This window comes from Pecten maximus, chromosome 2 (genome assembly GCF_902652985.1).
Source record: "Pecten maximus chromosome 2, xPecMax1.1, whole genome shotgun sequence".
Lineage (NCBI taxonomy): Eukaryota > Metazoa > Mollusca > Bivalvia > Pectinida > Pectinidae > Pecten > Pecten maximus.
In genome coordinates, this window is record NC_047016.1 from 39,147,084 (window position 1) to 39,174,205 (window position 27,122).

The window sequence follows — 27,122 nt, forward strand, 5'->3', positions numbered from 1 at the left end:
GCACCTTAACTTGTCAAGAAGGTTTTCTGTTTGATCTGTTTCGAAGACCATTTTCTCTTTTCTGGTAACAATTTAAAATTTCGATATATTTTGTTAGAAGAATGCTTAAGAGGTGCTTATAATGGAATTCCCTATATATAGTGACTTCTTATGTGGGCTTTTCTTTCGAAGTAGAACATATATTTGTATTTTAAACAAGTACAGTGAAACCTCACTTAATGACCACCTCAAAATTACGACCAACCTACTATTATGGGTACTGTTTTAAGTCCTGTTAATTTGCTCTTATGTCTATTTATTGGTCGCTTCAGTAATACCACCATCTCGCTATTCCGTATTTCAACTTCATTTGACAGCCCTAACGACCACTAATTAACATTAACTGACCCCATGATTGTAATCAGTCACCTGTGGTCAAACTTACTTCGTCAGTTCCCATGCCCCAATCCATTGTTTTGTGTAAAGTTTACCTGTATCTGTATGAGTATTTCTTAGTACCAGGGTATTTGTGTATTAGTTAGTCCATGGCCTTTGAGTATTGAGAGATTTAATCCACTGGGGCTAAGCGAGTTTGTTTTTTTGATGTGAGAAGTATGCAGTAAGTCGGTAATTGCATGATTTCTCGTCACTCGGGACTTATTACTTATTACGAAAGCCATGGAATAACCTATATACTGGTGTGCAGCGAACCTGAACAGCTTACCGCATGTCAGGTGTTCGATCTTTGTTTATATAAACTGACCACCAGGTGACAAATAAACAAACTATCGGATTATCTAACTGGGCTGGGAGGGTGTTATTATGGATCTTTTGATTATTTATCAGGGTATTGACAGGTCACAATTCTGCATGCCCATCGATCATGATCACTTTAATTTGAAACCCTATAAATTTTCTTTTTTTTTTCCCAGTCCGGACTCAGAAACTGACTCCTATTCTTTTACCACTATATTATGTCATTGGAAATTTGTCTTTTATGTTTTCTTGTTATTTTCCACAAATGCTCAACGTTTGGCGTGATCTTTTTGCATCAATTTAAAAGAGCTTGCACGTTTTCTCTTTGATAAATGTATTTGTCTTTTGATCTGTGTTTATGGTTAATACTATGCAATACCAGTGAGACAGTGGCAGTCTTTTAAACACATTACCAAGATGGTAAGGATTGAATCTGTGACCATTCATTTCTTGAGGCGGAATATTTGAACATGATTAACGAAGACAGATGATATAATTAAGGACACTGTATTTACTCATTTTCTCAAAGAAGAATTTCAACGCACAATTTTTTTTTCTCAGTTATGTGATTTAGATATTCAGTTGTGGAAGCAGAGTCTATTTCACTATTTTCTTGTATTCCATGTGATACAATCAATGTTTATCTAAGTTTTATCTACAGTAAATTATGAGCTGTGTTTGACAGTTGATGACTATGTCAAGAATGTAAAAAAAAAATCAATTTATACAAATACAAAAATACATATATTGCAATATTGAAATTATTTACAAAAAAAATTTATCTAACATAAAATGTGTTTTTGTTTCAATGGAATGAAGTCAAATTTGAAAAGAAATGGTATCGTACTGTTAAGGTTCTTGTTGGTTAATGATAGTCCACCTCCTTATTAAGGCCACCCCACTTTCACTAAGACCCCCAGGTAGTCATAAAAGTGAGGTTTCACTGTAATATATTGTAAGCATTTATGTACAATGATCTTGTTTTGTGGTGCTCAATTGCATGAATTTGTTCACAAACTTTTATTTTGTATTTTTTTTTGCATGGAATGTTTAAAAATGAAGTTCTTGTGTGAAACTGTTGTTAAATATTGCTTCTTACTTTAAATGGTGTTTTTGTCATACATCAGATACAGAGAATCTGTGTCTTCCACATTGCACTTTTTTTTGGGGGGGGGGGGGGGGGGGGGGGGGATGCCAAAAACTATCAATATCAAAAGAAAGCATTATATATAAATTAGACTGCCTACTAAAGCATTAAATCCTTCAACTTATTGACGATATTGATATCCTTTCTATTAGAAGTGTGACTGAAATCTTTTATCTCACTGGGGAATATATAAATACCAGGTAGTGTTGTTGTTGATAGGAAACTTTAAATCTTCCTTTGTCTGAAGTTAAAGAACATTCCAATTTAGTAAATAATTAGCAAAAACATTGCACCTTGTCCAAAATTCCTTTTCAGTCTAATCTTTATTGTTGATGAAAACAGAATTAAATTTGAATAATTTGTCCACCTGCTGTGTTCAGAAAAAAAATCTAATTTTAGTCGAAATGTAAATACCTTTACACGTAGGTTGATGGAAAGGATTCACCTTAATCCCCCACTAATCCAGGTGGATTAAAGCCTTTTGGTCTCTATTCTATATGTTAATCCACCAATCAAGAGTGAGTGAATTACAGGTTAATGAGTATTAGATTCTTATCTATACCAATCACTTGTACCGCAATCGAAGACTTATCTTCACAGTCCTCGATTAGAGACATTGTTAAACCATTGAGGCCACACCAAGGGGGGATCTATAGAATATACATGTGTACTGGTAAACACTTGAAATATTAAATAATAAACATGTTATAAACATTTATATTTTGTTCCAGGCAAGGATTTTTGAAATTTTCTCTCCCCCCAAAAAAATGAAATTAAAGTTAAAATTTTATAACCAAATTAATTTGGGTAAGTGTGACAGTATTTAAATTTTTACCCCCTATTTGGCCCCAGGACACTAAAGGTATATGGAGATAATTACATCTCCAGTACAGGTAAATCTGTAATCCTAAGACTGATTGATTAACAATTAGTGATAAATTATTCATCAGGTAGCTCCCCACACCTAGCTGGCCAGTAGTGCACATAACAGGCCAATACGTTTAATTAAGCCATGCATGTAGTCCAGGGTATAACTACCTACGATAGCGATTGGCTGAACTAGTGATGCATACCTGTAACTTTGGAAGGCAAATTCAAACTAATTCAACTTTGATTTGGGATTAGATTGGACATATTTCCATTACTTTGTGCCACTTTTTTGCAAGACTGGACAAGGACTAGGTTGTTTTTGCATGTGTTGAGATACTAATTCAGAAAGAAGAAAAAATGTTGTGTAACAGTGTACTTGTAGCAATAGTGTTGGGGAACTGCATCTGGTGCTGACTTGGTGATTGATTTGAATGAAAACTGGAGATGAAATCTCCGTTCAATGTGGAAAAACATTAAGAATTAAAAAGCGAGACAATTATTTCACAGTGACGGATTTTTTATTTTTATTTTTTTTCAATTTTTTTTTTTTTTTTAATGTTTAAAAAATGAAGAGAGGAAAATTAGTTAAGTCTGATCAAATTGACTTGGACAGTGTGTAACTTGGACAGAAAAAACTAAAATCTGCAAATCTGTCAGAATTTCGGCTTTAAAAGCCAAGATGGAGGGTATTTGGAATGAGGTTATGTGGGAGGAAGAACGTACCTTACTGGGACTAGAGGACGATTATGTTCTCTACTCACAGAACCTGATGCGCTCACTCGGTCGCAAGGAGGGAGAACTGGAAGGCTTCAAGGAGCTCCTTAGCAAGGCTCAGAATGCACTGCAGCAAAGTGAGGATGCAGTAGAGGTGAGGTTTTGTTAATTATTTTCCAGTTTGACATCAGTAGCCTTATTATTGAAAAGAGAAATAGAAACAGAGAAATTCAGTAAATAAGATATGAGCATCCTGTGTTTGTGTAGTAAAATAGCTTAATCATTGAATAATTGATACTCAGCATTGGTCTTCAGCGGAAAGATGATCGTAAGGTCAAGGTTAGATTTATTGATGGAAGACCTGAGGGTTTGAAGTGAAGGAATTGTTAAATGGAAAAGCCAGCCATTCTGATAGTCTTGATATGTAGGCCTAATACCTGTCTACATCATTATAAGTCCAACAAAAATGTGCATTTGAATAATTAATGAATAAATTAAATTATGAAATTATTCAATAACTGGAATACACTAATTTTACAAGAATTAGTTTACAACCAAAATGTTTTAAAACTAAATTTTGAAAGAAAAAAAAACAACTAAATTTTGTTTATTTATTCCAAAGATTTTATTCTAAATTGAAGAATGTTCTGAAAGAACAATGTCTATGTTTGCTGTTTTTTATAAGTGATTGTTTTGTTATCTACAGGTTCTACAAGACCAACTGAAGAAGGATCGAGTGCCGTCCAATCCCTCATCTGCCCACAGTAGTCCCATCAAGCATTATAAGGTAGGATTGTCTAGGACGTCTTTCCACATACCCCTCGTCAAGATTGCATATATTGTAACTGTAGCTTTCTCAAGGAAGAAATAAATTCTGTCCAACTTTTTGAAATTTTTCGAATCTCCTTTTGATATGGTCCATACAAACTATGATAGCAATACTGGGTTTTTTTTTACAAGAACTTCAAAGCTAGGAATCCATTCCATCCACTTTTCCATTTCGTGTCATAAAAAATTCAGGTTAAGTCTAAATTCACTACTATGAGTTCTGTCAAGTACGCTAACATGTTCCTGCCAATTCAAGTACCCAGGGGACTGCGGTGGTAGAGTGTTTAAGGTGTCCCACCACTTTATCACTAGCCCTCCACTTCTGTGTCGTGAGTTCGAAACCCATGTAGGGCATTTGCTGGGTACTGACCATTGGCCGATGGTTTTTTCTCCGCGGGTACTTCGGCTTTCCTGCACCTCGAAAACCGGGCATGTCCTTAAATGATCCTGACTATTAATAGGATGTTAAACAAAATAAACCTACAAGTGCCCATTGTCTTTGGGAGTACCACAAGTTATAATTAGAAACAAGCTTTTTACCTTCACCTTGACCTCGATGACAACCATAAGTGACCTTGACTTGAATATTACTTTAAAAAAGACATTTTAAGATTAAGGCAAAACAAATTCCTTGCCATATTTTCAGAAGAGGTCTTTTCAACCTTTAAAGTTGCTTGGATTTAAATTATTTAGACAAAGTACAGAAAATCTCAACAGGAAATCTACACATAAATCTTACTGTCACAGAGTTTTAAAACCTAAACATTTTTTATTCATTCTTATATTACTGGTATTTCTTTATGGTGCCGACTGAGAGGTAGAATAATGCATTAAAATAAATTTTAAACCATGTTTAAATATTCATTTATTTTTTAATTTACATGTACGGTCCAAAATAACATACAAATGTGAAATGTCTAATCTTTCGATACAAAGTTGTGTGTCTCTTTAATTTACATTTGTGGCAAAGACTAAAAATATTTATCTTTTTTCACACATGTGTGTGAAGACCCATTTTGAGATATTATAACAGTAGTATGTTAATATATGTCTCTAAAAGTTGTAATAAACTGGTCAGTTTGGTATTTAGAATTGTTTCAGTCTAGTGTGGGGTTGCTTCAGAAAATTAGGAAAACATGTTTAAGTACTACGTAAAAATACATTACAGTATGATTACAATCTCACAGTTCAATATAAGTATCCTAATAAAAACAGCCAGGGGTGGAGAGTGTGCTGGCTGTATTATTTGATGGGGGTAGACAATTTGTATGCAATGTTGTAGGTGATATGTAGCGAAAAAATTCTTTATGTACCTGTGTATCGAAAATATTCTACAATAAGTCCATTCCTAGTATTAAGCCACACATATCTATTGTAGTTCAGCTGAATTGTTAACAAGTGTAATTTTATTGTCCTGTAATTCTTAATTACCATATTTATCTGGAAATAAGCACCCAGTTACAAATAAGCTCCTTCTTTTTATGTCCCCGCCATGAAAATGGGGGGGGGGGGCATGTAGTGTTACCAATGTCCATCCCGTCCTGTCATGTTGCAATGTAACTAGCTAATCTCAAGAGCTACTGATGCTATCCTCACAAACTATTTTGGGCTGTCAAATGGCAGAGGGGTCATTTATGTCTTACAGACATTTTCTAGTATGAAGATTCATCAATTTCAGAAAACTAAGCTAAAATGGCTCACAAGTAGTTTTTTTAAGCCCTCCTTAAACTTTAATGCTTATCTTTAACACTGGAGGAGTGGGCTTATTTGAGGATAAATATGATAGTATTGATAATCTTTGTACCCAGATTCCTCTAAGGCTAGGAGATTGTTGTATATTAAAAGAATGTCATTCAAAATCATATTTCATTTATTCCAGTTACGATAAGATATCACCTAACATTTGAGTGGAATTAGACTAAATATTGGCCGCCTTATAACTTGTACAGTATGTTATGTGTTTTATGTGTCTCCAAGACAATTTTGTTTTAGAATATCAAAATTTTGACATTATCTGGAAGTTTTCCCAGAATTGAGAAGTCAAGAACTGGTGAAATTCCACATTCTGATAAACATATATATATGTATAGGTTCAGTGGGGGTTCGACATGTCCTTATTTGGGTCAAGGTCATTGTGTTACTGTAAAATTAACAGCTGTATTGTTTCACACCATAAAAGTCACCAGAACCCAGTGGATAGATCCCCACTGAAGGATAGAGACAACAGGGGATCTTCCAGGTGGTAAGATCAGTGCTATTATTGACAACCTCAAGTCTTTCAACCTTGTAGAGACATAAAAAAGGGGGCTATACCAATTATGTTAATGAGATACTCAGTCGGTTTAATGTCCACCCTTCATCAAACTGATCTCTTAATATCTGATTGCTTGAATTATTAATCTGGCAATAGAGCAAGGTTCCACATGTCCAGTATAAACATTTATGTTAGTTGGTGAAATACCCAAGTCACACATTTTAATCGTGCACAATTGTTACTGAGTAGGTTTTGTTATGGTCAAATTGATAATGTCTTATTTATTAGGATATTACACATGTAACCTCAGCAAAAATATCTAGTTTATTATAATAAGCCTCCCCACCCCACCGCATCTTGTTACTGTCAAATCATAAAGCTTGAAGCATGAGAAACATTTCTACATATTTAAGTGATGGTCCATCCCCCCAGAACAAGATAGCAATTCAGTCAAAAAGAAAAGAAAAACCACCACGCATTCACAAAAAATATAATGTCATTGTGAAAGAACTGGCTTAACTTCAAAAGTTTGTACTCTTGAGACATTTGTTAGATTAATTTCAGTACATGTTATTTACTGATATTGACTTATATTGATATGTTTCATTTGTTTGTCATGATGTCCATTATTGTTCCGTAGGACATGCTGGACGAGTCCCAGAAACTCGTTAGTGAGAAGGACAACACAATCCACCAGCTAAACGATGTACTGAGAGACAAAGACAAACAACTCCGTACATGTATGGGGATCTTCAACACTCCGCAGGTCTGTAATCAGAATGTAGATTTCTGCAGTCACCTTGTCTTGTGTCTCATACTCGTTAAGGTTGGGGTCATGAGGTATATGTTTACTAGAGGGCCTATTCAAAGCACAGAGTACTACTCCAATCTTGAAAAGTTCTTGAATTTCGTATGTGACATTGAAAAGTCTTGAGAAGTCTTTAATCCTAGACTAGTCATTGACATTGAAAAGTCCTTGAATTTGGTACATGTATATTGTATTGAAAAAACGTGAGAAGTCTTGAATCCTAGTCAGTGACCTTGAAATGTCCTTGAATTCGGTATGAGGCTTTACAAAGTCGTGAATCCTAGATGTGTCCTTGAAAAGTCCTTGTATATGAAATTAAGTGTATGTAATAACAAGTTAGACATGCATGAATATGGGGATATTCCTTCGATCTAAATATGAAAAGTGAGTCCTTGTTTGAATCTTGGATCTGTGAATTCAAACTTCAGGTAAATTGCATTTTTGTTTCTCAAACAGGTGTAGAAGACCTCAAGACAATGGTTATGACTGCCCTAATGGGCATTGCGAAATTTCTTATTATAGAATGTCACTTTAATTGTATGAAAAGTTAACTGATGCACTGGTACCCTAAGTATCAGCATCAGTGGTATTTCACTTGGATTTAGGGCAAAATTTATGGATAAGCTTTTTACTTCAATCAGTGATATGCATTTATATGTCAATTGAATACTTGAAAGTCGTGACAGTTATTTAGTCTAAGGATCACCATTTCAAATGGACCATTTGTAGAATGCAGACAGGAACTATTTTTCCCTTAACAAGACACACACCAGAATTCAATTGGAAAATGTCACAGGATTTCTGTTACAAAATTATAAAGATAAATAAATATAAAGATAATATTTATTTAACGTAATTAAATTGAACAATATTTTTCTATAGGGTATGTAATGCTTAACTTTATTGGTTTACAACAATGAGTTACATTTCTGTCTCTAAATTTAACATTATGAAGGAAATGTTTACATTACTATGTATTATGCATCTTCACACATCATTCTATTAATTTGTGGTGAAAGTTTAATAAGCTGTCAAAACCAGATGGCTCTGAATAATTAGTCCGAGCTTTTAACATCATATATATAGCTACCATTTGTATTTATTTTAATTCTAGATCATATGTGCCAATACTTTCCACAGAAATGTACTTTAGATTTGTCTTGATTTTTAATCTGATTCTTTTAATTTCACTGCAAAAAAAAGCAGCTTAAAATTGATTGTTTTAACTTTTTTTGTGACAGAAAACATAAATGTACTGTTATCATGCTTAAATTTCTGCAATGATTACAAAATAATTGGCACGTGTCATACATCTTGAACTTGAACTTGAACTTGAAAATTAAGGCAGGTGTGATCCCAGCTTACCTTAAAAGTACACTACTTATTTGGACCACCAGAAATAGAATAACAGATTATCTAGTGACGCAAATTATTACTATAATCAGTCTTGTAAATATATAAGTTTTATTGTAATAAGGTTACTCAACCTAAGAAATTTGTACTCTAACTTATACAACCAACATGTTACTTAAGAGCTGGACTTAACGTTGTACCACGTAGACAGCTGGCACCAAATATATCACAGTAGTACTGATGACCTAAAGTCAGCGACATGTGGTTTACTTACACGTGTCTGTTACACACTATTATAAGCCTATTTCATATTAAAAGGTGTGTGTATACTCTTTTCTTTAATTTCCTTTTATTATAACCCCACATCTCATGGTTGATAGGGAGGGGTAGACGATACAATGTTAGCCTTGCCTGTTAACTCATCATAATTTCGTTTTTTGCTCATTTACTCTCTTAAATAAATCCATATGTAGAACTGTGATTTAATACAAAACAAAACAAACAAACAAACAAACAAAAAAAAAAAAAACAACAAAGAAATAAAGGGAGACTTGCATCAATCCAAGGGAAATTAGAATAAATTATTACAGAAAAAAAATTATAACCAAAAGTGTAGAATCTTGTTTACAATGCTTTGTTCCAGTCTTTCTTTTGTGTATCTCTGTACTTATTCTGAGAAGTCATGAGGTTGTAGACATTTAAATGTAAGAATTTTGATTGAAAGTTTAAAACCAAAACAAAAATATAACAAACAAAAAAATATTAAAAAATGCAAGAAATTAAGAGAGACTTCATTAATCCATGGGGAATTAGATAAATTTATCAAAGAAAAAGAATTAACCAAAAGTGTAGAATCTTGTTTACAATACTACATTGTTCCAGTCCTTTCTTTTGTGTAACTCTTTAGTGTTATTTTGAAAAGTCATGGGTCATTAACACTAGATTTTAAAACATTCCAGAATTCTCCCGTTTCCAGTGGGGGCATGTTTCTCGGACACATCTAGCATATTTATCAGCTAATTAGCATCTGCCCACAAGTATGCCACCCTCTTCCCTTTTTGCAGAATCATTAATTTCAAGTAGTAAATTAATTCAAAATTGTTTCAAAAATAAGCCCCTCCCCAAAATTTAATACAGTACTATAAACTTTTACACAGAGTAGGGGGCTAATTGAGGATAAAAGTGGTACTAAATTTTTACTCGAGGTGAGGGGTCTTATTTTAGGATAAATACGGTATATACTATATGTTATGTTATGTAATAATGTGCTGACATAATTTATATTATTAGCACACTCTGAGTTTGATGTCATGAGAAACTCTACAGTGATCTAATTAATTCAAGTGATGCCAAAAGTTTGGGATCTGTCACTAGGTGTTTTCTTCTGAATGACTGAAAAGAATTTTACCATTTCCATTATGTCTAAGCTGATGGAACTTGTTGATAATTTTTGCTGATATTTGCTAGTGTACATCGGTATTTTTAACACAGAAAAAACTTTTCTTATAATTATATAACTATAAAAGCTCCAGTATAACTGACTTTGTTTGTAGAGCATGGTACTGTATCAACAATGAAATTATTATATACATATTGATATGTTGATGTAGGAGGTGACCAGTGGTGAAATGATGGACAAACTGACTAGACAGCTGAAGGAAAGTGACCGGGCACTAGCAGTATGTTAATTTATTCAACGTTACCATACCTCAATAATTTATTAGTCCCTATCAAAGTGGGGAGGACTTAAAGTTTCTCTCAATCTCTCTTGTATATAAATATATGCTAAAACTTAGCAGCCTTGTGTGTTATCAATTTTCGACAAATATATGTGTAAAAACGGTAAGCCCATTAAGGAGATTCATTCAATGGTCCGATTTATTTATTTATTTATTGGAGAGCATTGTTTACATGTTTCGGCTATAGGGTAGCTGTTGTTCTGCAGACCTTTAGTTTTACAAGTATCATTAAAATATATCTTGTGCTGATAATTTCCTATGAAAAATTGTCTCATCAATCTCGCTATGGTTTGTATTGACATGTTGGATTGCATTGCCTTACTGGGTATGGTAATATGACTGAGTTTTGTCCCTTGTCTTTGTTCCACCAGAGGGCGTTAGAGGAACATGCAACGGTGGTTGGGGAGAAAGAGAAGAAGCTGGAGGAGTTGAGACGTGTACTGAGTGATAAGGAGGAAGACATCACCAGAGCCAATAAAATGCTTATTACTGCTGAGGACACCATTGATGTAAGTTACTGTCTGACGACATTTTGAGGTCAAAGGTCAAATACGTATCCTTTATCCTGCAAATAACTTTTGACTCACTGAAGTTTACTGCCATGTGATGGTGTGTAGGATGTTGAGGCAGTGAGTAATGTACCACTTTTAGGTCCATTGTGTCGCGTAACCTCTGTAAAGTGACGCTTGGTTTCTAGACCCGTATTCCTGTTTAAAGAATCATTTCACACATGTTTGACTTTCTAAAAATATTTCACTTGAATCCTTCCATGCTTGCATATTCAAGTTGCAATGATATTTTGGGGATCATGATTGTTTTGTTGTTGACAAAGGGCTTCACCAACAGAATCTGTAATATCAATGACACATACATCTTGCAGATACATGTATAAGTCTTATTGATTTACAAAATATAAAATAAAATTTTCTAAATTTTCACCAGCGTTTGGAGAAGGCAAACAAGGAGAAAGAAAACAACCTAAGAAAAGCACGGGATGGGATGAAAGCTGCTGAGAAAGCTTTAGAGGTACGTACACAAGCCGAGGCTTTCATTTTAGTCCTTACAGGCGTGACTGAGGTACTCTGTCGAGCTTAATTTTATCATCACATATAGCCTGTAATAGCTACTGACTCCAACTATTGCTGCGTTTCATCTCACCAACTGAAAGTCAGTTTTCTGTCAGCACCTTGTAATGTGTTGATACATGTTTTAGCCCAATATTCTATAACCATGCAGTTCAAATTGTGTATGACTTTTCGTTTTGATATTGAAGTGGTATTAAAAATATGGAGCCACACTCTTCCTCTGGAAAAAAATATTGTCTCATTTCCAGATAAATTCAAACTCCATATAGGACTGTTATGTTCTTGTTTAATCTGATTCATGATATCTTAAATCTTTTTCATATGGTTAATTACTGAAAAATTCCTGAGGATTTAAAAAAAAAAATATGTACAGAGAAATTTCATGTTTTTTTTAAATGAGAAAATTAATTTAAAACAATATTGTAAGTGAATTTATCTGCCTTTTTGTTTTCCAGGATGCAGAACAGAGCTACAAACATGCTCTAGCAGAGAAGAACTCCATAATCGGTCGTTTACAGGATTCTGTTGGTGACAAGGAGGCTCTGCTCAAGGTAAACACAGTTATCTCCCTTGTAATATCACCACCACATAAGTCGACTAGTAGATTATATTGTCATTTGTTTGACATCATGATAGTGTAATTACACGTCTTATGATACTCGTGACACTATACTCAGAACATGCTGGTTATGAGATAAATTACAATTTCTGTTAATAACCATTTCTTCACACAAAATAAATTACAATTTCTATCAATAACCATTTCTTCACACAAGATAAATTACAATTTCTATTAATAAACATTTCTTCACACAAGATAAAGTACAATTTCTATTAATAACCATTTCTTCACACAAGATAAATTACAATTTCTATCAATAACCATTTCTTCACACGAGATAAATTACAATTTCAATTAATAACCATTTCTTCACACCTAATATGGAATTTCTGCATATATATATATACAACTGATTTAATTTTAGTGTTTTGGATGAATATATTTTAGTCTCTGATCCTTTGCCCTGTTCTATGTAGGAAACCATGAAGCGGGCCCCAATGACAACAGATGAAGTGATGGACTTGAAGATGACAGTCCAGAACAAGGATCGTACAATACAGGTAGGTTTCTGTGTTTGTTAAACTCATTTACCATTAACAAGTTAGACATCAAATTAACTATAGCACAGTCAGTGAAATTGTCACAACACCCAGATATGTCACCAGCAGTGATTTTTTCATCCTTTTTTACAGGGGCCTGTACCTTTTCAATTGGGAAAATACAGCGGCATTTTTCCCCAATTGGGAAAATTTGGTGTTGGTTTTAAATGAAAAAAAAAAGTCAATAACACGTCCATATATTTATTTATCTGTTAAATTTTCAACATTCATCTGGCCTAATGATTCTTAATAGCTATCTAAAGGGCCATTTTCCTTGTTTTTTGCCCCTTGAACATGTCCACCAAAGAGTCCAGGCCAGTTGTCATGTTTTTTCAATTTTCTTGAAGGATGTGTCCCAAGTTTTATACCCTTTTGTAACAAATGGCTTACAACTCAAATGTGCACCAAAAAATAAATAATTCTCAAACAATTCTCAGTACTTGCACATGTAGCCACATGTCACACTACTGTGATAAAGACAAGAGAAGGAAGATCCATATTTGGCAGCATTAAATGTTCATCTATCGACGCTGCTCCTCTTTTTTCCCGATAAAGTTAATACCAGATTTTCGTCGCGGGTTACATGTACATTGACGTTTGCTACGGGTAAACATTCCGTCTGGACGGTTGATAAAACAGATTCAATGTTGGATGATGATTCATTGGTTGACGGGTTGTTTGGTATATCGCCGCCGGAAGACTTTTTGAAGAAGTCACTCACTTTCGTAAGGCCTTTCCTATCTTTTTTGTCAGTCTTTTGACATAATACTTCGTGTTGTGCGACTCTTGTTTACATGATCTTAAACTTTCAAGCGCTTGTCATAGCATATGTGAGACACGTGTGGGATTAAAACACTCGATCGACACAGACTTTCGCGGTGCGCTCGATTTGAAACATTGAGAAAAACGACATCGTTTCAGACACGGAAACAGAAAGCACGGGAATTTGCGTTATCGAACGCGACCAACATAGAACGAGAACACCGGCGTTGAAAATTTCTTGTGAAATACATTTTGGTCAGCATTTCTTTATACCAATTAATATGAAGGGATATTTTCTGAATGGGAAAATATGAGCAAGAAATTGGGAAAATACAACAAAATTTCTTTAGGGGAAGGGGCCGAAATTCGGCCCCAAATCGACCCTAAAAAAATCACTGACCAGACATGGTCATCTTTTGTTAACAAGCAGTTACTCCATTAAAGTAAAATGTTTGTTTTGCTATTAAGGAAATTAAAAAGACGGGTTTGGTATATTTTGAAGTGTATTTGTCTGATTTCTAAATACCAAATGTAGAGATTTATGATATTTAAGTCAAACCTGATATCAATTAAAAAATAAAATTACCTCTAACTTCATTACATTTGAGAGAAACATTCACTGATAGTTCCTCCTTCTAGAAATCTCTTTTGTTTCTTCTCATTAACATTGAAAAGTAAATTTGTTCCACTGTTTTAAAGCTAATTTTCAGTTAACTCTTAGCATCTAGCCTAAATATCGGATAAGACATTTAAAATTCTACCAGATTTTATCAAACTACATTGAATCACACAAATTCCTATCTAATCAATATGCATGTTCCTCCCATGAATCACACAAACTCCTATCTAATCAATATGCATGTTCCTCCCACTAAGGATATGATTGATGAGAAGGACAAGACTTTGACGGCCAATGCCGAGTGTGTAAACAGTCTGCTGAAGAAACTGCAGGCCAGAGAGGCAGAGATCGGCGAGATGGGCGACAAACACAGGAAGGACATTAGTAACATGGAGCAAGAGATGCTGAAAATGGCTGGGGATTTAAGGAAGCTAGAGATGGAGCTGAGAAGGAAACAGAATGATCTACAGGTAAATGAAGATTTATTTTGATAATTGGTTCTAATGGTCTCACGTGGAGTCTTATCTAATAGTCTCTAATAGTAATCAATTTGTCAGATTTTGTTTTCAAATTTTAACTTTTGAGATGATCATTTAAATTTACTTCAACAATTTCCATTATGCTAAGTATCATTCCAACCTGTCTCAAATCTTTTTTTTTTTTTTTTTAAATTAGTTCATGTTAACAAGAGTTATGTCCCTTCTCTCTTTTCCATTTGAAATTGTCCAAATCACTATTTCTGCTCTAGTAATGTATAATTTATATAGCACATTTCCATTTCTTACTTGATTTTACTACTGTCACATTAATTTGCTACTTTGATGTATTGAATGTAAATATAATTTGTGGCTTCCAGTCTGCTGATAGCCAGGCGAGTTGGTCACACCAGCAAAGTCAGGACGTTTTGGATAAACTACGAGCCGTCATCTCTGACAAGGACAAAACCATCAGTGTATGAACTTTTATTACCATCACTTGTCAACAAGATACATGTTCATCTATAAATAATTTTCTCTGTTCATCCTAGCTATCAGAAGAATGATATGTACCCTTGTCAAACATTTTGTGTATGTAAACTCAATACAAAGTCGTATAAGTGAGGAATATAATGTGATCATCCGCTGGTACTTTGGGGTGTCATGGAGTTGAAAGGATCTGTGTGATTTAGTAATAAGTCGGTGATGCATAGGTTGTGGAAATGGCTAATGATGCTTTTCTGATGAATGGAGATTTAAACCTATTATAGTTATGCATGATTTTATCTCTGATTTTGTAACAACATGATCATTGTATGTGTTTTGTTTCAGACACTGCTGGACAGTGTCCAGGAGAAGGACAAAGTTACTGGTCAACTACGACATGACCTTCAGGGCAAGGACGGTAAGAACCTTACCCCAATGATAAATTCTAGCTTTTGAATGGAACACCGGGATCTAAAGTTCAAATTTAAATTAAAAGTGGAGAGAAGCAATTTCATGTTACCATAACTGTTGTGTATGAAGGAATATAACGGTTCTACCTTTTAGTGTCAGTGAGTTTTTTATCAAATATAAGGAAACTGTCCCGAAACTCAAATGTAATGTCTGTTTTGTCCCACAGGCCTGGTGGATAAGCTTCAGATGCTGCTACGGCAGTCCCAGACAGGCTCTAGTGCAGACCTCAATGCCAGACTTCAGGAACTACAGATTGAGCTTGCTGTCAAAACAGAAGGGCTGAAGAATGCCAGGCGCACTGAAGAGGACCTAAGAGAGCAGATCGTACGTATTCTACGAAAATTTAAAAAGTGACATTTTCTGTAATTTTCTGTAATGGAATGAAATATAATGAAATGTAAATGTAAATAAGTCAAAATGTTGAACTTTGGCTGATCACATAATTTCTTATGACTTACAGCAAGAACTGAAACAGAAGTTTGATAGTGTGCCCCGAGGTGATCGGGAGTACCACACACTGGAGAAACAAATATACTGGCTCAAGGATAAGCTGGAGGGTCAGGGTTGGACACCAGGTGGCAGTAGTCCAGAACATCATGGGTCGCCAGGGAGCTCTAATACTGGGTCAGCTGGACAGCAGGTAAGGCGAACCACTACTATCAAATAATTAGTTATTACTGTGGTCAGGCAATATGGCTTCTGACACATAGTCATTGGTATTAAGACACATGCAAAGCTGTGAGAATTTACTTATGCAAAGGATTTCATGAAGTCAATTTTGTTACTGTGTTAGGGCCTACTGCAGGAAACCTTACAAGCCCAGTTGGATGAATTACGGGTGTTGAACGCAGCAGTGAAGAGAGAGCAACATTTACTGGAGGGTATCCGAGACAAGAGTCAGGGGAGGTAAGTCTGACATAACTTGGTGGTGGAGGGGAAACTAGAAACAAAGGTCAGGGGTGGTAAGTCTATTATAAAGTACTTAGGGTGGAGGGGGACTAGAAACAACAGTCAGGGGAGGTAAGTCTGACATAACATAGTGGTGGGAGGGGGAACTAGAAACAACAGTCAGGGGAGGTAAGTCTATTATAAAATACTTGGGGTGGGAGGGGGAACTAGAAACAAAGGTCAGGGGAGGTAAGTCTATAATAAAATACTTGGGGTGGAGGGGGAACTAGAAACAAAGGTCAGGGGAGGTAAGTCTATTATAAAATACTTGGGGTGGAGGGGGAACTAGAAACAAGAGTAAGGGGAGGTCAGTCTGACATAACTTGGTGGGGGGGACTAGAAACAGCAGTCAGAGGAGGTAAGGCTGACATAACTTAGTGGTGAGAGGGGGAACTAGAAACAACAGTCAGGGGAGGTAAGTGCTAGACCTAAAAGAGGAAGCGATCCTGTCATAGATTAATGATTGGAAGTTGGAGCTAAAACTAGAGTCAGGGGAATTAATCATGTCATAACTCACTGGTGGGGGAGAGTGAAATAAAAACTTAAGTCTGTCATAATCTACTTGAGAAGGAGGTAACTTAAAAGAGTCAGGTAAGGTTATTAGCTCACCTGGATGGAAAGTTCTTGGGATGTCACTCAACAAATATTGCAAAAATAAATGACCTTGACCATATTCAAGGTCGCAGGAATCAAATTTGTTATAACAATCAAATGCCTTCTTCTAATTAACTAAAAGGTCTAGAATCATAAAAGATTTCGTTCACAACCATTTGGTCAACTCAGCAGATTGGTTACCGACCATTCACTCAAATCAGTAGATTGGTTACTGACCATTCACTCAAATCAGTAGATTTGGTTCACAATCACTCAACAGATCAGTAATATAAAGTTCACAACCATTCCAATCAGACAAAAAACAGATTACTATTATACACTACGTTATAAAGATCTGACAGTAGCTGGTAAGGGGGTAATATTCAGTTGACCTCAATGCTCACTATACAACAGTATATTTTCAGCCAATCAAATAGCGTCTCTTATATGCCTGTACAGTAGTGTGTGCAAATTGAACAGGCTACCGAAACAGTATTGAAAATGTCAACTAGCCTCTGTTCTATCTGTTGTTTTTCTACTGCATTTGGTTCCGAGGCATTGTCTGTTACAGCAATGGAGATCCGCAAACTGCGTTCACTAAATTCAACTATTTGGACGAAGTGGCTGGCGATGGGCAGTCATTTTAGTTTGGTTGACGTTCGGGAAATAGTGATATTATCTATTTAATAAGGACCAACTATGAGGTCGCCAAGAGGGAGCAGATTCTGGCAAAATTTTACCAGTTGAGTTATGATTGGTTGGTTGCTGCTCACAACCATTTGGCCAGCTCAGTAGATTGGTTCCAAACAATTCACTATGATCAGGAAATTTAGTTCACAACCATTCACTATGATCAGTAAATCAGGTTCACAACTAATCACTAAGATCAGCAAATCAGGTTCACAACCATTCACTAAGATCAGCAAATCAGGTTCACAACTTATTACTAAGATCAGCAAATCAGGTTCACAACCATTCACTAAGATCAGCAGATCAGGTTCACAACCATTCACTAAGATCAGCAGATCAGGTTCACAACCATTCACTAAGATAAGCAGTTCACAGCCATTCACTAAGATAAGTAGATTGGATTCATGATCATTCACTTAGATCAGTAAATTCAGCTCACAACCATTCACTAAGATAAGTAGATTGGATTCATGATCATTCACTAAGATCAGTAAATTCAGCTCACAACCATTCACTAAGATAAGTAGTTCACAACCTTTCGCTAAGATCAGCAGATCAGATTCACAACCTTTCACCTAAGATCAGCAGATCAGATTCACAACCTTTCACCTAAGATCAGTAATTGAACAGCTGTACATCATATCATAGTGGCTGTAGTTAATTCAGTCAGCCAATCAGAAAAAATGGTCCATAAATTACATTGAGATTATTGAATCATGTGAAATGTAGTCTAGACAGAAACTGTGTACAGGGACTAGGTCATTTCTGAACCAAAATACATAAATAATATTTAAATGAATTAATAAATAAACAATGAAGATTTAAATCTCTGATGGTACCTGTATTGTCGTAGATTCCTGTTGACAGTACATACCATTGTTTGTGTGAATTACACAGGTTCTGGTTTGTGTTTTATTTGTCCATTATCCCCCACACTGATACAAACATTTATTCAAATGGAACACAAACATGCTGTGATTACTTTCGTGACAGAGAAATGATTATACTCTCCAAATCGGTGTGATGTCGCGCCCGACCGACTCCTTATTCCCAAAATTTGGGAAAGAACAAAAATGGAACAATCCAAAAATGTATTGCATATAGAATCTATTCACGATATAGGGGTGGTAGGATAAGAGTTTATTGTCCAGTGCTAATCACGTTGTTTGCAGTTAATTTGATAATTAATACCCAGTTAGTTTGTTATTGTAGGTTTAAAGGGATTTCCTTGATAAACATAAATAATGGCCAACCCTTTAGGTGTTAAGCTTTGATACAACATTGACTCAATCTAATCCCTTATGTGGGGCCCCCAATGGGGAGTGAGATATTGTAATGTTACATGTTTTAATTAACAGTAATATAATAATTTCATTGTGTTGTTTATTATATTCTTTATAAATTGTGTACAGTTAGTGAGGAAATTGATACCTGGTTGTGGAGTCCCTAGATTATATGGACATTATTTATAATGTCTACAAATACTTTTATTCTAACTATGTTTTGAATAATGCATTCCAATGATTTGATCAATGCATTTAGAAAGTCAAAAAAGTTTTTGATGTAAATTACACAGAAAGTTTAGAAGAAATGAATAATATGTAAGAAAATTGCGATAAAAAGCTGAATTGAAGTTAAAACGTAGTCTTCTTACCAGATTTACATTTTTTTTTTCAAACTTAGTTTCTAGTGATAAATGAATATCATAATTTATTTATTTTTTTTTTTTTAAAGAAAAAAAAAAATTATAAAAAAGATAGGATCTTCTTTAAAAGTGTGGGGGAGGGGGGTGCAATTAAAGGGGATCCACCTAGCATTGGTTCCTCACCAGCATTAAATTTGAGTATTTCATTACTGTTTAATGAATTTAGATAACATACTCGAGCTCTCGTACAGACTATCGGGTTAACCCCTGAAGGTACCTCTATAATTATGACTATTATGTTATCCACAGTGACCACTCACATGCAGTAGATGAGGAACTGGCTGCTGTGAGGACCCTGAGGAGGGAGTTGGAGGATGGTGTACAGCACAATCACCAGATGAGGACTATTCTGGAGAGACAGATGAAGGATATACCGACCAAAGGTAGTCATTTGTTAGTGTTACTTGGTGTGAGGTTAACAGATAAAAACTTATTATGACTGTAATATTACTGGGTATGTTTTAGATGTGTAGTAAGGGATTTAGAAAGCACTTTTATTGTCAGTTTTATACCGTCTGGAATATAAATGTCCAATCATTTGCCAATTCAAGTATTAAGAGATGTTCGCTGTTTTATGAATTCTGGTTGATTTTGATAAATCAGAGCTCTAATATAGGGATTGTACTAAAGAAATAAAATTAAACTTTTATATATTTGGTAGCTACTTTAAAACTGCTTGAGGAATTTATCATCCTGTAGTGTATATGTTTGTAATATAATTCTGTATATTAATTTTTTTTGCCAGAATCTTCTCAAGAAAATATTGATGACCTTAAGAAAACTCTGAACTTCCTGAAGCTAGAACTAGAAACGAGTAAGCTAAACAACAAGTTTCTACAGTCGAAAAATGAGCAGCAAACGCGACAACGGGTAGAAGGAGAGGGTAGAGCAGACTCTTACCACCAGGGGGCGCAAACTTCACCGGTGACATGGAGCCCTGGTAAAAAACGGAGTCCCTCACCTATTGACGCGAATGTTCAACTGAATCGCCAGTCCTTGTCTGATATGTCTGCCCCAATGCTGCGTAAACTGATCAGACAGCTACAGCAACAACTCAGTCAGGAGGAGAAGGACAATGCAGAGCTACGCAGGAAACTTTCTACGATGGACGATGTACGCAACATTCCAGGGAAGAATGACGATGATGAAAACAGCATCCCGTACCTTCGCTCAGAGATTGAGAGACTGGAAAGTGAGCTGATCAGAAAAGGACGGGTGATCAGTGAACTACAAGTCCGATTAAACTCGCAGGAACAAGACATTAACACAAGTGGTATAACCGATCTTAAAAATGAAATGAAAAAATTGTCTCTTCAATTAAATCACACACAGGAAGTGAATTCAGTGTTGAAACAACAGCTGAGGTTAAATGAACAGAGTAAGGGAAATGATTTTGACCCAGAGGTCATGGTGCAAATGGTCAGTGAAATACAGAAACTGAGGATAGAAAGTGACAAGGCAAGGCGTGAAGGGTCCATGTCATCCGATACATCAGAGGAACCTTGTTCGTCAGTCAGCACTCACTCAGCAGTATTTGGTGATAATTTATTAAAGGGCCGCTCCCATAAGAAAGGCAGCCAAATTCCTCGACCAAGATCTGGAAATACGCCTGTTGTAGGGGATATCTCCGCCATAAGTCAGCCCGAAACTCTGAAAACACTTCTAATGGAATCTAAAAAACGCATAACTAACTTGGAGGACAAGCTGAAAGCCACAGAGGCAACAGTACGGTACCAGACTCAAAAGATGAAGTACTACAAAGGCCTCTTGGAGGACCATGGGTTAATCAACCGCAGCCCAATGTGTAGCCGATCTAGTAGTGAGAGCAATCTAGCAGCACTCTCCAGTAAGATTCCCGTACGCAAATGGTCGGTATCGCAGGAAAATTTACCGTCTGGTGTCGTGTCTTTGGATTCTGCCATTGGCTCGGACTACGCTGGTGTAATGGATACGGTGTTTGAGAAGTTTGGTACAACTGATGATAAAGAGACGCTGAAGGATCAAGTGACCACTTTGAGACAGCTTCTCATCAAACAAAGCAGAGACATCAAATCATTGAGAGACAGGTTAGAAAAGGTAATGTCAGCATTCTCTTCACAGGTTAAATTGTGTTATCTTAGATATATATACATTAATTATATTCTCATTGGGACAAAGAAAGTTCAGGTTTAATCCTATTATTCTGTATTCTAGGCCTTGCTGTATGGAAAAAAAACTCCATTTCCATTTTGACATTAATCTTTTTTTGTTTCATAATTGTAAAAATCCAATACTTCCAAAAGAAAAAGAAGTATAAAATATGTATTAATTCTAATTTGAACTTCCGTCTTTTTACCATAATCATTTGAAAATCATTTTTTCAGGAAAGTCAACGGGAATCTGGCCAACAAGACCAGGATGCACAGACATTACATAGCCTGGATGACACTTTAGTTTCACGTGACACACTACAAAACCTGCATCAACAGATGGATTCTCTACAGAGACATCTACAGGAGACCCAGGACACTAACTCAGAGCTTCAACACAAACTCCTACAGCAACAACACAACAACCCGGATTCTCTAAAACAGCAGCTCCAGGACAGCCGCGCCAACGTTGCTGCACTCGAGGAAAAGATTGCAGCCTTCCAAAATTCATCTGTTCACGAAATATTAGAGTCACAAAAATCTGAGATCTCCATATTGAAGAAAAGATTATCAGATACCCAGAACTCTTGTACACAGCTTAACTACTGGCTTGAAGAGTTAAGCACATTTCTCACTGAACTTGTGTATGTAGATCAGGACGGAGATCGTAGCCAGGTCCGTGGGATGAAACACAAGGTGGATATGTCCAAGTCCATTGTACGCAACATGTCGACCTGTATACTGGGTAGGTGTCCGATTACAGATCCTTTTTATCCAGAATGACTTTTTACTTTTTATCTGAAGTATCACATGGTAATCATATAAAATGAGTGGGTCGGTACGATTTGTTCATTGCGCTTAAAACAGTCAGTCTGTCACTCAGTTGACAGAACATGCTTCTTTGGCTCAGTTGAGTTGGTAGAGCTGGGGATGATCACGCTAGAGACATGGGTTCGATTCCTATCTGGGCACTATATATACACAGAAATGTTTTCCCTGTTCTTTCACATTGGCACCCAAAAAAATCCAACGCTGGTGGTACAAAATGATTTGAGAGAAAAATTGAGGGAATGATAAACTGATCAATTGGCTTGTATAGGTGTTAGAATTTTATACTGACCACTTTATGCTAGTATATACTACTTTGCTTTACCATAGTTTAAACACACTGAAATTAATAAAGCATCTTCATAACCCCAAATCATGATCATCTCAATGCTCCAATTACATACCTCAATTCTCAGATCTATTCATATTTCGTAACTCTAGTTGAAATTATCAAATGTAAACTGTTTAGAATACAATAACGTTTCATAGGTAATCTGATATATTGAATGCCTAATAAGTACTGACTAATGATGTATATATATATATATATCATGTTTTGGGAAGTTTAGATAATTAACTTGATATTACATTTTGAACCTGTTGACCCATTGTAGATTCGTTTGACACAAGTTATGATGTGACCTCGGAACAACCCCAGACTGATGAGAATAAAGGATTGGTAGCTGAAAATGATGCTTTAAGAAAGAGCGAGCAAAGGTTTGTTGAATGTGGCCGAAAATGAGGCTTTAAGTAGGATTGAGAAAAGGGTTTAGTTGAATTTGGCTGAGAATGAGGATTTATGTGGCTAACACAGCAATTGAATTTTAATTCTTAAAATCTGTGATTTTATGAGATGATAGCAATGGAAAGGCACCATTGTTTACATGTTCAACAACTGTAACCATTGAAGCATGATGACAAATATACTATTGGTTTGGTACATGTGAAATCATGCAGGTAAAAATTGAGATGGGATAGTAAAAAATACATATACTTTTTTTTCGCAGTCTAACAGAAGGGCTACGTCAGAAGAATTTGGAAGTGGAAAAACTGACCAATGAACTACGCAAGAAAAATATGCTAGTTGATCAGTTACATCAGGAACTACTTCACTTCCATCAAATGAACAGGAAGTCAGAGTCTCCGAAATCCTCATCAACTGTCAGTAGTGCTGACGGAAATGTCAACCCCAGTGGGAAATTATCCAGGGAAATACCTCCCAACAAATCTCCAAACCGTTCACATCTGTCGGAACAAGTGAGTCAGGTCAGTAGCCTTAGGTCACCGGAACGAATGCGTCACATGACAGGGAGCAGTTTGACCGATGGCAGCCATCTTAGATTAGACAGAACACAGGACGGTATTGTGATTGTTGAGGACATGGCTGATTCCAGTCAGGGATCGACAGGCTACCATTCCTCTCGTCTCTCTGGAGACGATTTCATGCCTGGTCCAGGTCATGTTCATAATGTAAGTGGATCAGACAAGGAAAATTCCTCAATTTATATCAGTGCATTTGATACAGATGAAAAATTCATGTACAACAGACGTTTAGCAGACGGTCAGATCTTTGATGATTCCATGACACCACCTGTGTTCAAGTTGAATGGAGATACTTCTCTTCCTGCAAAGATGTCAAAAATATCGGATGGCCGTCAGGTTGAATTAAGTATCTTAGAAAAGTCAGCGAGAGAAGATGGCGAAGTAGAGTCATTGCGCGCTCGACTGAGTGCTGTGGAAGATCTTAATAAAACTCTTAAGGATGAACTAAATGTGTATGAAAATCTGTGCACTTCCATTGGAGTTCAGAATTCACCCATTAAAATGTCCCCGCAATCAAAGAGCAAACGGGACACAGATACTGACCTCCTGCGTCAACATCTAGCTGAAATCCGACAACTGCGGATAAAGTTGGAGCATTCTGTTAAAGACAGTGACAGATTGAGACATCAGCTGGAACTGGACATGGATGGACACAAGATTACAACAGGTTAGTAAAACAGAGTCTCGACATGCAGGCTGTCTTAATGATATAGATTGTAATATTGTCAATAAAGATCTTTCATTTCCTGAGACTTCTATCGCTGAGAGCTTCTCTATAAGCACTTTTACTTACACTGGCTGCTAGTCCATGTGACATTGTTATGGTAAAAGGCAGTGTAATACATCCTGTGAGATGTAGATGAAGAAATCTCCGCCTGAAGGGAAGATCTGTAAGGTTTACTCTGTAAGGTTTACCAGGGTAATTTTGGGTTGAGATTTTGGGGTGTTGAAATCATATATATTTTTGATGAAAATCATTGAGAAATTTGTAAAATAGTCTATTGTAAAATTGTACCAACTTTCTTTAAAATCATTTTTTCCACACAAAATTGAACCAGTATAGTCCATGTTTACACAGTTGTAAATGTAATTACAGATTCCACACAAAATGTGTACATGTACAGTAAGCAGCAGACGACAATCACTGAACTACAGCAGATGATTCGTCAACTACAGCAACAACTGAAGGAGAACCAGTCGACAGTCCGTGACAAAATCATCACCATCCAGGAGAGAGAGTGGACCATCCAAAAACTACAGCAAGAGCTTTCCGGTATACAGCAGAAACTTGACTGTAGTACCGACATAAAAATGCAGACACCAGAAAAGGACATATCGATTCGAGAATGGCACGAGAAGATTCGCAATGAAGAACAGACGTGTATTGTACAACAGAGGAGGATAGAACAGCAGGATAATCTTCTGGAACAGCTACGCAAAAAGTTACAGGTATGTCCTAGGACCAGTAACTACAGCTAAAGTTACAGGTATGTCCAGGGAACAGTAATTACAGCTAAAGTTACAGGTATGTCCAGGGAACAGTAACTACAGCTAAAGTTACAGGTATGTCCAAGGAACAGTAATTACAACTAAAGTTACAGGTATGTCCAGGGAACAGTAACTACAGCTAAAGTTACAGGTATGTCCAGGGAACAGTAACTACAGCTAAAGTTACAGGTATGTCCAGGGAACAGTAACTACAGCTAAAGTTACAGGTATGTCCAGGGAACAGTAACTACAGCTAAAGTTACAGGTATGTCCAGGGAACAGTAATTAGAGCTAAAGTTACAGGTATGTCCAGGGAACAGTAACTACAGCTAAAGTTACAGGTATGTCCAGGGAACAGTAACTACAGCTAAAGTTACAGGTATGTCCAGGGAACAGTAACTACAGCTAAAGTTACAGGTATGTCCAGGGAACAGTAACTACAGCTAAAGTTACAGGTATGTCCTGGGAACAGTAACTACAGTAAGTCTGACAGATTTAACTATTGTTGGCTTACTCTAGTACGCTGATGTGACCAAAAGACAAAATCCTGATATAAAATATACAAAAATGCAATTAAAATATTTAGTGTTAGTCAACATTTCTTTGGTTTTGATATTTTGTAAATGTTTAGAATAATCTGCCTTTGTTTCTAAATATCAGCACATCGCATCATTATCCACAATTCCTCAGGCATGTGGCAGTTACATAAACATCACAAGATTAATTGCTGTCTGGTTTTAATTTTTTTTTTTTTTAAATGCCAGTTTTTACCTCAGAACATGTTTGTGGTAATGTTTTCAGTAACTTCACTACTTCGACATTAGCAATTTTTTTCAGCTACTTTGTTGCGTAGACATAAAGAATTGAAACATGAAAGGTTTCACAAACCATTTTGAAGTAAAAGAATAAAATTGGATGAGATAAATCATACTATGGTATGGAATTTGGAAACATAATTCTTGAATCGGAAATAAAAATTTGATCTTTTATGCAGTATTTATATCTGGAAAGTGGTTGGGTTAAATTAATTATATTACTTAGTAGGCAATGAGAATGGAAAACGAAACTATTTGAATTATATGTGTGTTTGCTGGTTGTATTCATTGGGGTTGTTTATGATAAAAGAGTTGTATTTCACTTTGTCTTAACTTTTACTGTTTCCCTGTATTACAGCTACAGGAACACAGTCTACACCAACAGGAGACCAAACTGAAGGACATGTACGAGTCTGGGCAGCAAAAGGAGCAACTCATGCAGGACAAAGACAATATTATACTACGGCGGGGCGAGCAAATCGTTCAACTGGAACAGTCTGTCGAACGTACAGAAAAGAAAATTTCTCAACTGGAAGATTGTGTCAAAAAGCAAGAAGAACAGATCCTGAAAAAAGAAAGTTGTTTGAAAACCATGAAAGAAGAATTACAAAAACAGGAAGACACCATTCAACACCACAGAGATGTCGTCAAGCAAAAAGAGAATGCTATCAGAAAACAGAAGGATGAAATACAGAAGAAAAATGATATTATCAAACAACAAGGTGAGGTTTTAGCCGAAAAAGAGACGGCCATGCAGTCACTGAGCCATGTGGTGAAGGAACAGGCGGACCACATGCGTCACAAGGACAACACTATTCTGAAATACGATAAAAAGGTTCACTCACTCAGTGAGAGGGTGAAGCAAATGGATCAGCTGAAGGCGGAGAAGGACGAAGCTAACAAACGCCTGGTACAAAGGAACGAGATTCTGGATCAGGACAACTGTAAGCTACTGGAACGAAATAACAACCTCGACATGCAACTCAAAGACAGCAGCAAGGAGGTCAACAGGTAAGGGTAGAGATTTGGTTTTTTTTTTTTTTTTTCTATTTAACGTCCTATTAACAGCCAGGTTCATTTAAGGACGTGCCAGG

General features: G+C 36.1%; 1 protein-coding gene across 7 annotated transcripts in view; it reads left to right on the top strand.

The window, feature by feature from the left end:
- The window catches only part of LOC117322038 (golgin subfamily B member 1-like), a 58,918-nt gene that overhangs the window by 18,705 nt on the left and 13,091 nt on the right, over positions 1 to 27,122 (top strand). For all 7 annotated transcript variants that reach the window (XM_033876749.1, XM_033876750.1, XM_033876754.1 and 4 more), the window contains 21 exons: positions 3,516 to 3,620; positions 4,173 to 4,253; positions 7,189 to 7,314; positions 10,320 to 10,388; positions 10,820 to 10,957; positions 11,391 to 11,474; positions 11,989 to 12,084; positions 12,572 to 12,655; positions 14,333 to 14,545; positions 14,932 to 15,027; positions 15,383 to 15,455; positions 15,675 to 15,832; positions 15,969 to 16,148; positions 16,302 to 16,414; positions 19,695 to 19,828; positions 20,191 to 21,521; positions 21,809 to 22,319; positions 23,017 to 23,119; positions 23,410 to 24,392; positions 24,822 to 25,174; positions 26,387 to 27,039. In XM_033876749.1, the coding sequence (XP_033732640.1) occupies positions 3,516 to 3,620; positions 4,173 to 4,253; positions 7,189 to 7,314; positions 10,320 to 10,388; positions 10,820 to 10,957; positions 11,391 to 11,474; positions 11,989 to 12,084; positions 12,572 to 12,655; positions 14,333 to 14,545; positions 14,932 to 15,027; positions 15,383 to 15,455; positions 15,675 to 15,832; positions 15,969 to 16,148; positions 16,302 to 16,414; positions 19,695 to 19,828; positions 20,191 to 21,521; positions 21,809 to 22,319; positions 23,017 to 23,119; positions 23,410 to 24,392; positions 24,822 to 25,174; positions 26,387 to 27,039 (5,684 nt within the window). The remainder of the gene's footprint in view (positions 1 to 3,515; positions 3,621 to 4,172; positions 4,254 to 7,188; positions 7,315 to 10,319; positions 10,389 to 10,819; positions 10,958 to 11,390; positions 11,475 to 11,988; positions 12,085 to 12,571; positions 12,656 to 14,332; positions 14,546 to 14,931; positions 15,028 to 15,382; positions 15,456 to 15,674; positions 15,833 to 15,968; positions 16,149 to 16,301; positions 16,415 to 19,694; positions 19,829 to 20,190; positions 21,522 to 21,808; positions 22,320 to 23,016; positions 23,120 to 23,409; positions 24,393 to 24,821; positions 25,175 to 26,386; positions 27,040 to 27,122) is intronic.